The sequence below is a fragment of the Rhinolophus sinicus genome, linkage group LG14, assembly GCF_036562045.2.
Source record: "Rhinolophus sinicus isolate RSC01 linkage group LG14, ASM3656204v1, whole genome shotgun sequence".
In the NCBI taxonomy this organism is placed as follows: domain Eukaryota; kingdom Metazoa; phylum Chordata; class Mammalia; order Chiroptera; family Rhinolophidae; genus Rhinolophus; species Rhinolophus sinicus.
In genome coordinates this window covers 33691123-33707899 of record NC_133763.1, presented here as the reverse complement: position 1 = coordinate 33707899, position 16777 = coordinate 33691123, and the positions used below count along the sequence as shown (strand labels likewise).

Sequence of the window (16777 nt, the reverse complement as noted above, 5' to 3'; positions counted from 1 at the left end):
AATCAATTATGTTGTGTATATAAGACAAAAGAAGGTAGTATGTCTAAGGATATAAATGTATCTCTTTTTCAGATAGCTGGCTTAACCCGACAGTGATAGACATGTCAGATATTATAATATTAAACATATTTCCTCATGTTCAAAGTGATAGGATTTCAGTTGTCATGCTTTAAGGACAGGAGCCATAATCTCATTATCATCTCCTTAAGTCAATCATCATATCCTGGATATTAACTCCATCCTAACAACACCAGATACAGTAATGAATATGAGGCAAGAGAAAAGTTCCATGACTCATCATTGGGCCAGAAAACAATGATGCAAGCTAAAAATCAATTTAATTACTGGTGAATTCAGTATGGCCAAATACAACGCACATTGTCTATGCCTGGCCTTGCAGAGCTAAATTAAGAATAATGGTGCATATTCATAGGGCCTGATGTTTCTAAAACACAAAGTAAATGTGAGTAATTTAGAGAGAATTAAAAACAAAATAAGCCAGTTCTATTGCATTTTCGAGCATTATATAAGTAGGTAATGTTCCTTATTACCAGTTTTGGTATATAACCAATTGTTTACTTTACAGTGTGACATTTTATAGACAAGGGGAAATGTAAAACACATAAAATTCACTTACCTGCATCGATTCAAGGGTCAACTGTGTATATATTTTTCTTTTTCTCACATGAGAGCCAGGTGCCTTTGTGCTGGTTAAAACTGAAAATCAAGGTTTCACAGTAATTATGAGAAAGAATCCTGGGAGCAGATTGACCCAGGATTTGAACCCTTGCTCTGCTATGTATTAGCTGTATGATCTTAATCCTTGTCCTTAGTCTCTGACCTTCTGTTTACCCATCTGCTAATTGAAGAAATAATAATGCAATACTTCATGGTGCTATTGTGAGGTTTAAATATGGTACTACATGTGAACATATTTAGCACAGTGTTTGGAACGTAATAACCTTTAAGGGAATTTCAAAGTGCAGTAAGCCTCAAGGAATGTGGGTAATGCATAAAGAAATGACAGTTACGAAGGAATAGTCTATTAAGTATGTAAATTACATCAAAATTTTTCACCCTTAAGGGTGGTTTCATTTGGCTTACAGGATTCGGATTGGGGTAGTCCTTTACCCTTCCTTTCCTTGAGTTGTTCCTATGTTGAAGACCTTTGGAGGCCCAGAGGGGACTCCTTAAACCTAGGGTCATCTGGATCAGGTCAGGTCTTGACATTCCAAGTCCCCACACGAGCAGTGAAGGCCCTGTGACTTCAACCTAAGTCTAATGTGCTGAGGGTTGCTTAAGTGCCTAAAGGACCCGGATGTTAAACCAAACCAGGAGACAGCCCAGTACAGAATGCATTCCATGAGGACACGTGAAAATCTCCTTACAATCTGAAGATGGGGAAAAAAAACTTCTATTAAGTAGGGGAGTCATAGACCTAGGTTTGTCCAGACCAATTCCAGTGTATGCTAGTTGTCCTGGTATTTTTATTACTAGTTTCCCTGTTTATCTCAAGTGTCACAGTTTGGATGATAAATTATATAGTCAACTCTATGCAGCCTCTGAAAACCCTCAGCCTAGAACTTTTACTAGTCTGGGTAGACTTTCTTCAAGGTAATTGTCATATTCACAAATCATAAAATAGGTGCTATTTTAGTAAGAAATGCACAAATAAAACTGTTTCTTTCATCACTGCATTCATTCATCTATAACCATGTTCTAGCAATCCATCTTTGGAGGCTGAAGACAGGCATTTTATTTTTAGGTTCTTGGTCTTCATTAGGGGAAAAAAAAAAACCCAAAATACTAACATACAATTTATTTCTCTGTTTTTCGTTTTATTTTATTTTTTTTCACAAAACCACAAACTTTGTGAACCTTATATTTTCTGCCTGTGTAGTAAAGGAATTAAGAAACAGTCTTTAATATTTTTTTAAAAAAGCTCCTTTTTAAAAATAAAAATCTTTTTGCTTTGGTTCTTTAGCCCTCCATAGATATGCTCCATGCTTTCAATATATTAACTTGAATATCGGTGTTTTGTATTTTTTTTCTATAGAACTTTACCCTTAAATAGATTATTCACTGTTAATCAGCTGAACTTTGTTTAACTTTTGTGTCTCAGACTATCTTGACAACTCAGTAAAGATTGTTTACTTACTGATAATAGTCACATGCTACTCTCACAAATTTCTGATTTTATCAATAATAGATTAACCATAAAATCAACTACTGAATTGTGAATGCTTTGGCTTAAGAGGTGGACAAGTGCTGAGATGCTATTTTCAATGGTTTTCTCATTGCAGGCAAATAGTCCTCTTTCCTCAGAATCTTAAGTGTCTGTTTATATTATTGCATAGCCAAATACCTTTATCCATCTTCAAGGTCCAAAAAAATATTTGCATGTGTTAACTTGGCCAATAGATTTTTCTTCTCTAGGCATTATGAGTTATTCTCCTTCTGTTATCTAAACCCCATGTGGTATTTTAGTAAATTATTTTGTAAGTCAAGTTTTCCCATCTGTTTTGACTCTTGAAAAAGAGAGGTTACCTAAAATTATGAATTTTAGTCATCTGACAGCTGTTGTTTGGATATAGTAGTTTCCCCCTCATCCGTGGTTTCACTTTCTGTGGTTTCAGTTACCCATGGTTAATCACGGTCTGAAAAAATTAAATGGAAAATTCCAGAAGTAAACAATTCATAAGTTTTAAACTGTGCATTGTTCAAAGTAGCAGGATGCAATCTCGCAAAATCCCGCTCCGTCACACCTGGGATGTGAATCAACGTTCTGTCCAGCACATCCATACTTCATATGCCACCCACCCATTAATCACTTATTAGCTGTTTTGGTTTTCAGACTGGTTATCAGAGAGAGAAAGACAGAGACAGAGAGAGACCACATTCACAGCTTTATTACAGTATATTGTTATAATTGTTTTGTTTTATTATGTGTTATTGTTGTTAATCTCTTACTGTGCCTAATTCGTAAATTAAACTTCATCATAGGTATGCATGTATGTATAGAAAAAAAACTTAATATATGTAAGGTCCGGTACTATCCATGGTTTCAGGAATCCAGGGGTCTTGGAATGAGTTCCCTGTGGATAACAGAGAACTATGTATTTCGTTTCCGTTTTTTGCCCCACTTTCATCATGGGACTTGCTGAGCTTGCACACTGCTGCGTGCACACCTCGCACTGCCACCTGTGTTACTGCAGAGCAATTGAAAATCACTGTCTTAACTGATGCTGCCCCACAGCAAATGCCCAGGACAGTGAGAATCTATTTTAGTACAGAAATCCTACTGCCCCTGAAACAAAGTGGCTGAGCTTTCTCAAACTGCAGCCACAGCCTCCTGCCACAGAATGGCCTGCATTGGAGCCTGCTGTGCAGAGGACTCTGGGTTTTGCCTCAGTCATTTTTAGGCTTGTATTTATGTCTGTGGGGGAAGCATGGCCATCAACAACAATGTCTTTGAAGAGGCAAGATGGCAGTCACCATTGTTTGGCCCTCCATGTTGTGCGTGGCTCACCCTTTTTCTCTCTAGCCTCTCATAAAAGGCAGATGGAGGGGTGTGTCTCTATAGAGTTCTTTTAATTATTATTTCTTGGTTCAGGTCATTATTGAGATCTGAGTCCAATTGGAGCTGACTTTTAAAGGAAGAGGACAGAGGCGTCTTGCCTGCAGGGTTCATCCCTTTGACCAATCAGCCCAGACCATCTTCAGTCAACTTGCATCATCAACAGACTGCAACAAGGCAGACCCATGACACTGTTCTAGAAAAGAGGCCGGCAGGTGGCCCATCACCAGTGCTGCCCTTGAGAAAATATTCTCAGTTGGAGAATTGATGGTTATATTCTGGTTGGCAAAGTGTGGTATGGATCCCAATGCAAAATACCTTAAAAACACTTTATTGTCTTTAGTATACCTTCAGCTGAACTTGGGTTAAGAAATTAATCAGATAGAGAATGACCACAGATGGACACTGAAACACAGCTTTTCAACAACCATAAAATTTCTTCTTGATTAGGGAAAAAGAGGTAGTTCATACACTTAGATGTGTCAGAAAATATATAATTTAAAAGGCTAGATAAGATTGATGGTGAAATATCTGATGTACCAAACAAGCGAAGTAGCTCCTACACCTTTAGGATTTATCAATGAGTAACAATTACAGTACAACTTTGAAGAAACTAAGTAGAACTGCTTATCCCTCAGGCTTTTTCTGAGCTGACTCTGAAAAACAACATCTGTGGGGTTATTTGTTTGTTTGTTTGTTTTCCCCAATCCAATTTGCTATTGTCAGAACATAGAAAACTGAACTCAAAGTCAAATTTCTTGACAGGATGGCATTTGGACAACTATTTCACTTAGTGATCCTGAGCAGTTTAGTAGCAAAGCTGAAATAAGCCCTGTCCTTCGGGGGGAAACAAGATGGTATTCTGCTGAATGCTACGATTTTACCACTTTGGGGGGGGGGGGGGGGGAGGGAATGCTTGAGAGACCTAAGAGTATAAAAGCATTTGAGATCTCAGAAGGAGTTTAAATCAATTCACTGCCACAGTTACGGAGCAGATGAAAGAGCCTGCTGTCTCAATTGCCAGGAAACTACTTAGAAACTCTCACTTTGATTTCTGCACGTCGTCCATTACATTACTGCTAAATGCAATACATAGGGACATCATGACTTTGATGTTGTACAGCTTCAACAAATGGAAACTAATGTGCTAGAACAACTAAGATTTGTGGTTTTATGTGGATATACAAATATATCCCCATCTAGCGCCCTAGGTGTTACGCCTCTCCAGGGGCTGTCTTCTCACCTATATCTTTATGAAATTATAATTTGGGTGTTTTATTCATGAATTCTACTAAGTAGTGCCATGTTTATGTAGTACCAAAAACTCATAGGGAGATATTGTTATTCTGAATTATTACTTTAACTATATGTATTGTACACCAGTTTCAAAAGTACAATGTAGTTTTATACATCTGTTTGTCAGCACTGGACAGAACTCAATTCAGTAAGGAATAACTGATTCCAGGCCTTTGGAAAATCTGATGTTTTCAATCAGTGGGTATGCACAGATGGGATTGGAAACTACTTTTCTATTCAACAACAGCAAAGGTCTGTTTTTGAGTTTTAGTAGTAAACCTCCCAGTGGTCATTCAATTAAAATCCTACATTTTAAAGATCTGTGGATTTTTGCCATTATTCATTAAGTACATTGGAAATCATTTTGCATAATGTACTTCTTCTTATTGAAAATTATAAATATGTGCTTGTTTAACTATGTGTAACATCAGGTTTAATATTTTGAAATTTACAAAAACAAGAGAGCAGAAGTCAAAAGATCTGAATCTGATCATTGCCTCTACTACCTACTAATCTTTTGAGTTGGGGCATAGCATTTAGTATTTAGATTTGATTTCCTCACTTTCCTAAACACCTGATAGCACCTTCTCTGTCTTCCTCTCAGAGCTGGTGTGTGGACTAAATAAGATGGCACTAGAGAGGCAGTGCTATAGCAGAGAGAGCTGCAGACCAGGTGGGAGACTGGTGATGCCTCTAACTAGCTGTGTGACTGTGCAGGTCATCTCACCCTGCTGGAGTTCTAAACTGGGAAATAAGGCTGGTCTGAAAAATGCCTAACTTTCCTTTTGCCTCATTTGTCAGTTTGCTCTGACAACTGCAAATCACGGTGTAAATACTTTATGACAGCCAGCTTTGAAAACTATAAAGCATTAAGAAAATATTATAGATGTTAAACATTGTTTAAACAGTTTAACGCTTTATCAAAATAGATTAGTAAGGGGGGATCATAGGATTACTTTTTTCCTTTTTCTGATAAATCTTTAAGAATTGGGTGGATAATCTTCCTTATTCAGTGTTTCCCCTATGGACCATGTTCATCAAAGACTCTTGCACTTCTTCCAGCTGCATAAGACTCTTTTAGAGGGTAATTTTAGATATGATAAGCATTGCAGGAGAATTTCCACTTTTGTTTAAACGTGGTTACTCTCCAACATATCCTTTTAGTAATGAGTCAACAAAAACTTGAAACTACTTTGGACTTAAATTGTAAACATATATTTTACTTGCATGTAGCTTCACAACACACATTTCTAAGACCTGGAGTGTAGTTTGTCCACTTTTGTGGTAAGAAATGAAAGGCGGTAATTATGATCATGGGTCCATCTGAGTTGTATCTAATGTTCAAGATCCCTATTTAAAAACCTTGTCACATTTTAACATATCATTTGAAAGATGGGCTGCTCTAATATACAAATTCACATGCCAGACTCACAGTGTTCTAGTTCTGTAGAGCTCTTCTTTGCAAATTATTTACCTGGCATAACTATTTTTAGTACAGTTTGGATTTTATTTGCTAACTTCCTAGTAAACTCTGTTTTGCATTTCAAAGAAGTTGGATTTTTCTTTACAGGCAAAACTTTCCCGTTTGATCTCCACTCAGCACTTTAAATTCCAGCTTACCTGATAATAACTATAAGGTTTAGTACCGTTCTGAGCTCGTCTGAGCGTTATAATTTCCATAGCACTTCCACCTACATGATGTAATTTAATCCTTACATCAATAAAGTAGATATCTCATTCATTTTTTGCAAGTTGGGAAGTGGGAGGGAGGACTCAAGAGGCTAAATGACTAGCCTCAGTCACCCGCTGCTGCGTGACGGTGCTGGCTTTCAGACATGTCTTCTGATGACAAGACCGAAGCTTTTTTGAGATCATTACCTCGTGTAAATAAAGGTCAGGTCCATGGCCTTCCTTTACTGCACTGGGCCAAAAAGCATTAGATTTCAAAATTATATCCTGCCTAATTCATGCTCTGATTTTTCATATTATGAAATTTATTTTTGGTGCCAATCCAGCTTACTAAGTACTAACTACTAATTGAGCACTTAAATATATTGCCTTTCAGTTCCCTATGTGCTAAGTATTTAATCTCCATTTTGAAGTGAAGAAAGTTGCTCCTACTTACACAGCTAAGATGTAGTTTAAACCTGATTTGGCATGACTTCTACATGCATGTGCTTAACCTCTAAGTGGTGTTACTTGACATGGCATAAAAACCACTAGATTTGACTTTCAGAAATAGTTCTACAAGTGCGAGCTCTTCCCATTTCCAAAGTAAGAAAATTACCTTAGCTCCTGCCTAACTCATAGGCTTATTCTGAGTATGGAGGAAATAATATATACAAAGGAGACTTTAGAAATGTAAATAACCATAAATAGGAAAATTACTATTAATGTTGTTAATCTCGTTTAACGAGAAATAATGAGAAAGGAATAGCACCCCAATACCCCCTGTCATCTCTCAGGTATTTGTACAGCTGCTTGCATAGACAGGCTTTAATTAAAGCCTGCACCTAATGTGAAAATTCAGGGCACTGTGTCACACCTTTGGAGAAGACTATTCAGTGGCAAGGGGAACTTTACAGCATACCTCAAATCATGCTGCACAAGACGCCACCTACTCAGCCCCTGCAAAGGGCTGGTCCTGCAGAGAATCCAGGGTCCCTACTTAAAACAACTCACTGTAGGGGGATTCACGTTTATAGAAATAATTAATGGTGGCAATGATCCTTATAATGGCACCTGATACCCTGCTGGGAAAAAAGATAAACCAGCCTTCACCATAAAGAACTTACAAATTATACTAAGCAAACATGTTAACAGCTATTAAGGACCCTAATCAGAGCTGTTAAACAAACAATTAAGAGATGTCATATAAAACACCCATTTAGGAATAGCAGCTACATGTTTGGAGTTTTAAAAGGAACCATTTACCTTTGAGATAGAGAGAAAGCCCTCAATGGAGTGTAAACTTTCGGCAAGAACAAGGCACCTTTCGGAGCAAATCCATTTTCTGAGCCTCAAATCCCATGAACAAAACCCTGTTCCCAGTGGTGTGCTTACACCCTAAGATTTATTTTGGGTCTTATTACTATTTAATCAGAAAATTACTCTTGTTTCTTCAGACATGACTTATTATTATAAATAGTGCTTCTTTTAAGGGCCATGAAAATGTTGCTACAATCTAATAGTAAAAATTAAGATGAAATTATTTGTTTGGAAGAAATTTACTTGGCAGACAGCATTTCAGGTTAAGATGCGATTCATCCCTACTGGTGCTTAAAACATGCTCTTCTAAGTGTGGCCCCGTGGCAGCTGCAGCAGCTTGGAGCTTGTCACAAATGCAGGGTCTTGGGCCTCACTCTAAACCTACAGAATCAGAATGTGCATTTTAATAAGACCCTCAGATAATTGATATGGATATTAAAAATTTAAAAGAAAATATCAACGTGCAAAGTTGCTACTACTAGAAACTCTGATAGGAAAATTAATGTTTAATCTTATTGGAAAGTAAAAATTAAATTACTCACATTAGGAAGGTATAGAATAGTGTGACATTTGTCTTATGATTGAATGTATGTGAAATTGTCCCCTCCAGCATCCATGTCTGATGGTGGCTTCCAGGGTTTCCAGCCTAGCACACCATCCCAGCCATGTTTGGTCACTATCTTGTAGTCTTTCCTCCCTCTCCAAGTTTTGTGTCCCCTTCACATTTTCAGTATAGCTCTCAATTATGTGTAACACTAGCACTGTAGACTAAAGAGCATGTGAGAGGGTAAAAGATCCTAGACTCATGCCCCACCTAAGAGGCCCCACTCTTCCTGGCCTTAGGTCCCACCTTGTTTGTCCCTGGTGGGCACACCAAGACTACTTTTTGATTACTCCAGCACGACTTGGCTGAATCTACTATATACAAGTTGTGCCATGCCTGTGGATTAATAGAATTAGTGGCTTTTATATTTTCTCACTGAAAAATACCACAGATGACTGAAATTATACTTTACTATTTATACATTGCAAAGTATCTAGATTCCTTTAAAAGTAGGTTTTTACAACAGTCATGAACATCTCATAAAGGACATGACATGATATGGTTTTCAAAATCTGATTTTTTTATGTTCATGGTGAACTATTTTAAGATGATAGTAAAAGTATACTCATAAGCATATACTACAAAAAAAATAGAATCTCACAGTGAACAAAGAAGATTATGTGAAGCATCAGTTCACCTTTATAGTTAAATTATAATGATGTTCTTTATAATTGTTCTGAAAATAAATCAACTATAAGAAAGTTATAACAGACCTAATTAATGCTCAAATTTTTCCTCCCAAGAAAGATCATGGAAAATATTATTGTCTGTGTTTAGTGGTTATTCAATATTCTTTCCTACATTATAGTAACACAGAGCACTTCAAAATAGGAAACAAAGGGTTTTTTGTTCCACTTTTTCATTTCGATTTGTTTTTCTTTACTCATGCTATACAAGTAAAAAGGTAAATAAAGTCAGAGGACATTGACAATTTTAATCTAGCAGTATGGATTTTTCAAAAACAATGGTTATATTTGGGTTGAAGATAATTTGATTTTTTTTTAAACAAGTGTGTTGGGTTCATGAAATGGTTGAAGGAAAAGATCATTGTAATTACATTTAAATGTTTTTTTTCCTCTGTCAATGTCTGTGTCTTACTCACATTAGATTGCATGGTCATATTCCTGGCCGCACCATTTTCTAACCAGGTGGTCCAGGGCAAGTCATTTAACTTCTCTAAGACTCAGTTTGATCATCTCCAAAACAGGGCTAAAAATTAAACCTACCTCTTAGGGTTATACTGAGGACTGAGTGAAAAAAAAAAAAAAAGTGTTTAACAGAGAACCTGTCCCATAGTAAGAGTTCACATCATATTAGTTATTACATTATTTTATTTTTATCACACAATCCTTCAGCCAATTTTGACAGAAAATTAATACACAATAGACATTTTGTCCTATTCTGAAATGTAAAATGGTCACATTGCCTTAAAACCATCCTTTAAGAAGTAAGATAAAAAAGAAGTAAGATATTGCCATCCTTTAAGAAGTAAGATAAAAAACCCTCCTACTTATAACCCTAGCTCTCCTCTATCTTTTACTGGAGCCAAACTTCTTATAAGAACAGTCTGGCTCTGTGTCTTCACTTCTTCAATCCTCATCCATTCCTCAGCCCACCATAAAATGGCTTCTGCTCTGTTGCAGAACTTCTCCCCTCTAAATACACATGTCGGTCATTATCTTTCTGATTGCTAAATCCAGCTTTTCAGCTCTGATGCTATTGGTCTTCGTACAGCTCTTGACATCTTCTTTGATGTTGCCTTGGATCTCTTCTGTGCAGTGTCTTTCATGATCTTCCTTAGCCTTCCTTTTAAATACTCTTGTTCTCAAAATTCCACACTTGGCCTTCTTTTCCATACGCACCGTGGAATCACTACCACTTCCTGCTCAGAACTCCTATATATTTTTCCTGCCCTTTCTCTTTCTATCTACTTCCTATTTTCTAATTTAGAACACCACAGTGTATTTTCAATAAATTCTCTCAACCAACCAATCAACAGCTAGGTATCAGACAGTATGCTAGGCACAAGGATTACAATTAATTTTATTAATTAAAGACCCAGAGGCTTTAAGAGACCTTGAAACAGAATCTAATTTATTCTCCTATTTTCAGGTATTTCCTTATTTTCATTCATGTATGATAAGATTTTTCTTTATTGCCTGCCACTGCCAAGCACCATGATACCTGCTAAGAATCTAACACCTGGGAAAATGGGATAGAAATGAGTTTTCCTTTGCTTAGTTTTGTTTGGATAGCTGTTTCTTTGGACTGATTTGGAATATAGATGAGGAGAGGTGTTGAATTCTGTATTGCAAATTTTGGATTTGAAGTGACGGGGGGCCATCTTAGGTGAAGAGGTCCTATTGGCAGTCGTAAATGAATCTCTAGGGTCCACATGTAGTGTCAAAATTGGAGAGGGGTCTTGTAAATAATCAACCTAGAAATATTTACCTGATTCAAGCTCTCGCTCAAATCCCAACACAGACTCTCACGTCTATTTTTGTTGAAAGCATCTTAATTTCTCAGATTCGAACTTCCTTTCCTCTGGAAATTTTTTAATCTCTATTTTCTGACATATAGTTACTCAAATTAAAATATCTCTTCCAAATTATCCATTCATTCAATGTATATTTATTGAGAGCCAGAATAAGTGACAAACCCTGCGCTAGTCACTGGGGATAATATGGTGACTAAGATAAATACAGGTTTTTCCCTCCGAGGTTTTGGTTTATTTGGGTAGTGTTGAACTGTCAATCAAATAATCATCAACCAAATAATTATCAACCAAAGATGTATGAATAAAAGAAAGCCTTAATTATTCTGGACTCCTGGAGGCCTCCTTAAATCAGTGATACTTATCCTGAGACTGAGGAAGGACGGGTAGTTAGCCATCTGTAGATGATAAAGGCCTTCTAGGCAGTAAGAGCTTATAAAAAGGTCTTAAGGCAAAGAAATAATTTGGCAAATTTGAGGAAAAGAAGAAAGACCTGGGTGATTAGAGCAGAAGGAATGAAAAGGAGAACAATACTAGATAAGGCTGAAGGGGTCAGCAGTGGTAAGTGGTGGCTGAATTAACTGATGGAGAACACTCCAGCCTTAGTGTGACCACCTCCAGGCATAAGAATGGCCTCCAGGCAACATACCCCAATGGAGGAAAAGGAGACTGATAAAATATCTTTTCTTATTTTGTGCCAAATTTGACTCCTTGGAAATTTAGTTCATTGGATCTGATTTTTAACAGTCATATGCAATGAGGGATACATTGCAAAATAAACTGTGCATATTTAAAGTGTACAATCTGATAAGTTTTGAAATATGTGTACATCTGTGAGACCATCACCACAACAAGTTAATGAAAGTATTCATTGTCCCTGATGGTTTTCTTGTGCCCCATTGTAGTCCCTCCTTCCCCACCACTCCCATCTCCAGGCAATGACTGAACAGTTCATGGCACATAAAATGAATTTTGTTGAGTAAATGAAAAATGAGTCTGGAGAATTAGCTCTCGGCTTCATATTTGGTTGATTGCTCTGTTTTTTTCTAGGTATGCAGTGCTGTTCAGAATCAGGATTTCACTGTGATCGAAGACTACTGCGCTGGTCTCAGAGCCCTGCTTTATCTGAAAAGCATTGAAGAACTACAAGACTGGGATGGGCAGAGTCCAGCTACCGTGAGTCACCAGAAAGGAAAACCAGTTCCTCAAATTGCTGAACTCATGGGAAAGGTATGTGCTCACCTACTCTGTGTTGTCCTTAAGAACTCTGTCTTGGTCACTTTGTATTTCAGGTCTTGTTTCCCTCCCACTTTCTCACTAACAGGAATCACAGTGCCTGTTGGATGTGAGTTCTACAATAGAATCATTCTGAAGGAGGCTTGATTATAGCTATACGATAGGTCTGCGAGTTACATTTTTATAAACCAATATAACACAAGGTCGTATAAAAGAAAAAAGATTGAAGTGTGTGTGTAAAGTGCCCCCAAATTCTTGCTTACTGTGGCTATGACTGGCATTCTTTCCAGTGGGAGGCTGGAGATTTCTTTATTCTTTAACAAGCTCTGGAAATTATAACATTCCCTTTCTATTTTCAAGATAATCAAATCACTGGAGCCCTGAATAATATGATGAAGTTTTTAAAATTAAAATTGAATCAGTGTCTTTTGTAACTGTGTCTGTTATGTAGTTAAACCTGGGCTCAAAAGGTTATATCCCAACTTTCTCACTTACTGCTATTTTCAGAGAAATATACACTACATTTACATTTTGTATAATATGGTGATTTTAGCAAATCTTTTCTAAAACAACACTCAGCATTTTGCCTTTGTATTTCCTTGGTATTATTCTAAATAGACAACCATTGTCAGAAGACATTTCTTGAGACCTGAATGAGGGGAGGAAAAAATTATAATTCTTAGTCTTTTCAGCTTGTCACTACATCAATAATTAACTTTCAAAAAAAAAAGAGGCAAGTATAAAAAAGATTCTTTAAGGAAGCATTTAATAATTCAAATAAATCCTAACTTGAAACAGGTCACATGAAAAAGAATAGAAAACAAAAACCCTGGGTACTCTGCCTTGGATGGCAGGGTTAGGGACTCAAAGAATAAGAAAATATCATATAACTGACTTACATTTGGCTAGTTTTAATGGAAAATACATCACTGTTCTTCTCCTAACAGATAGCTAAAAATAAGAGCTTCTTGAAGAATAATTTGTATGATTTCAAGTATGGTAATGAAAAACAAAAGGGAGAAAGAAATAAAATGTTACAGTGTGGATTCCAGGAAAATATGGTGATGAATGACTCCATGAGTGGCAATCAAACAGAAAGACTGGGTGACATTAATATTTATAATATTGTAATTAGTAAGACTGTGCCTAAGCTGCATTATTAGTGTAACTAATCATGTTATCATAAACTGAGTCTGCAGTATTTGGACAGTGAGTATTCTTACCTGTATCAATGACCATCAATACCCTAAACTTGTTCATAATCAGAAAAATATAACAAATAATTTTACCCTCATTCAATCTAAATATCTCAAGTAAATTGTGTTTGACATGATAGTTTTAATAGTTTCTGACCATCTATAAAAGCATTGTCTTAAATTTGAGTGGTCACCATGCGAGCTGAAATATAAGTAGCTGCACTGCACTGTGCCATTTTGTCTTTAAAGGACTTCCACACTCATTTCAAAACTTACATATTCAAATAAAAGATGGCTAATGCTGGAGACACTTGTGTCAATGACATAAGTGGAAATTGATTTTCTGATAGTGTGAGTCTAGATTCAGACTTTACTTTGGTAAGCCAAGCCTTCATCAAAATTGTAAGTGTAATTTTGGGCATTATCATTTGTTAAAATAAAAAAAAATCTTGCCTATGTGATTAGATTAGTGATTCATTTCTCAACACTAAGTTAAGGAACAAGCAGATGGTCTGGTAATAAATCTATGCTCCTGGATTGTCTGGTGTGGGCTGACATGACTAAAATATAGGAGACTATCCCCTTTAGGTCAATATTCCTAACAGTGAATCAAAACACTGTATCCAAGCTATAGGTGACCTCCTAATTGTTCCTTCCTGGTGTTGCTGGAGTGTGTGTGTGTGTGTGTGTGTGTGTGTGAAAAAACAATTCATATTATACTCTCACTGGCTAAAGAATAGTAAGCTGCTCCTTACAGTGTTTTCATGCTACAGGGGGAACAAGAAAAGATGTAGACCCTTTTTAGAAAGACACCCCCCCCACCCCCACCAGAAGTAGCTGGCTTCTTTAGACAGGAAAGATTAATTTGGAAAGTACAATTGTTACTCTACTTAATCTTTCACTCAAGAGGTCAGGCTAGAATAAATTAGAGTAGAAATTTAGAAGAAACCAATTATAATACAGTGTTTGAAGATGGAGAGAAAATAAGACTTGAGCCAGAGAAGCAAGGATTTAGCCAAATTAGTCATGTTATCTTTCAAATAATCAGTATATTTAATATATTCTCCCTGTGCACACATCACTTAATTGATTAAACTTCCCAAGCAATGTTTTTCAGGGGGCTTTGGAAGAGCAAGAAATCAGGCCTTTATAGTTTGCTCTGGTCTTATGGTGCAAGTATAAATCTGTACCCGCAAGCATGGGAACAAATCCTGTAGGAAGAGTAGTCACCAGCTTTGCCACACCACAGAGCAGTTGAAGGGTTGGTCTCAAACTGTTGGCACTTAAAAACCTTGTGAAAAGTGTAGATGCCCTGGCCCGACACCCTAGTCCTGATTCAGCTGGTCAGCACTGGGTCCCGGAATCTGCATTTTAACATTGTGATACTGACGGAGGGATCCAAGAATCCATGTTGCCGAAAGGAATAAAGAAGAGAATAGCAATAGAAAATAGTCAGAGATCGAATAGTTAGCGATGAGCACACACAAGCTTCCCTTGATGGAGAAAGTTGGCAGTACATGGTTTTGAGCTAGAAGAGTAATGAAACATAGAGAGACAGGAGAGGAAATCCAGAGGAGCAGCTCACTGGGTTTTGAATGGCCAGAGGCTGAAATTACCCTCTGAGTAGCCGGGGGCAGGGAAGTAGTGCAGCAGTGGACAAAAGACATGTAAGCAAAGTGAATTGCTGTGAAAATATGACACCCAGAGCCCATGCAGACAGTCTGCAATGAGGAAATCTGTGCAGATAAGGAAGAAGACACTATTTACAGCAGCATCAGAAAGGAAGGGTCTCCATAGCAAAATTTACCGTTATTTTATACTGTTAGCTTCATCTCCCCTTCTCCCTGGCAAAAACCTAGGTTATTCAATAACAGTGGTTGCTTGCTGCATAGAGGACAGTGGTTGCTAGCAGAGGTGCGGGTAAGACTGTTTGGTTCACATGATGCCTCGTTACTTACCAGCTAGGCTATGTGGAAACATTAATTAATCTTTCTAAATCTGTTTCTAAATCTATGATGGGAAGATAATCGCAATACAAGCCTACAATTCCTCATTAACAATTCCTAAATCCAAAAAGCACTGAAACCAAATGTTTCCCATAACTCATTTGGCAGCAAACCTGGCCTGAGCTGATGTGAGGCTATTTATAATCTTTATTTATTCCTCTTAGGGTGAACATTTAAATGTTTACTGCAGAGAGACTAATGTGTTTGATTCTAGGTTGTTACTTCAGACCTTGCCGGGAGTATTAGGTAAAATGTGGTATGTGCACCATTTCTAAATGGTCCTCTAAAGTCCAAAAAGCAATCCTGAATTCTGAGATGCATTTGGCACCAAGAATCTTAGGTAAGGGGTTGTGAAGAACACTTAAATGAAAACATAACTGCAATTATACCTTTATCCACAAATTATTCCTTAGAGTTGGAGGCAACCTGTACATTTTAGTGATATAAAAAAATAAAATATTAGTATTTGGCATTTTTAGACGAGGCAGGTAAGAATTACTCGTATGTTGAGATTAATCACTTGAGAAACATGAAGGGAATTGGATGCGCCAATATTAGAATAGAAAATTTTGCCATCAGAAGGCATGGAAGGAAATGACTTCACTTTCCTGTGCTTGGGATGAGAGCAGGATTCCCGTGCAAGAGCCTGTGTAAGGGAAACAGCGCCGGCCAAGACTACTGGGTGCTGGGGGTCTGTGCGCATCTTCACATGCGTTTCCTGCATCTCAATGTCTGTGCAGTTCACTAAAGGGAAGCGCTCAAGCCTCCCCTTTTTTCTGAGTTCTTCTCTGACATCTGCACCACGATGAATTTCTCCTTCTCTTCCTCAACCTTAGTTGCAACACGTATCACACAGCATTCGAATTTTTACATGTGTTTCCTCTACCAGACATTCACTGTCCTATTCATCTTTGTGTCCCAATTCCTTAGACACCCACTGATACACAGTAAATGCTTAATAAATTCTAATTGAATAAATAAATTAATATATAAATGAATGTAAGAAATCTACTAAGTGGTAGCATTAAAAATTAGTCGTCATTTGACTTACCCAGCTATTGCTTTTTCCATTAAGTCAGAAATGAAAAGAACGTAAAAGAAAAACATAACTTTGAACCTATCGTCCCTTTTGTGTCTGAGTCTAGTTTAGTAAAAATGAGATGGAAAGAAGCCAGAGTGGAAAGAGTGAGGGAGGCAGGTGAGCAATCTTATTTCTTCTTGGCTTGGCAAAATGTACCTAGAGTACAAGCTTCCTGAGGCCCTAGATCAGGGTACACGCTGTGTGCCAATGCCCGACAGCATCTACCATGTAGGAGCAATGGCCTGGCAGCTGAATTGCTGAATGAAAATATTGATCAATCACTCGCTTACTTTAAGATC

At 37.3% G+C, this 16777-nt stretch overlaps 1 protein-coding gene across 2 annotated transcripts in view; it reads left to right on the top strand.

Annotated features, from left to right (window-relative positions):
• The window catches only part of DPYD (dihydropyrimidine dehydrogenase), a 795862-nt gene that overhangs the window by 663630 nt on the left and 115455 nt on the right, over positions 1-16777 (top strand). For both annotated transcript variants that reach the window (XM_019747023.2, XM_074319316.1), the window contains one exon: positions 12010-12189. In XM_019747023.2, coding sequence (XP_019602582.2) covers positions 12010-12189 — 180 coding nt within the window. The remainder of the gene's footprint in view (positions 1-12009; positions 12190-16777) is intronic.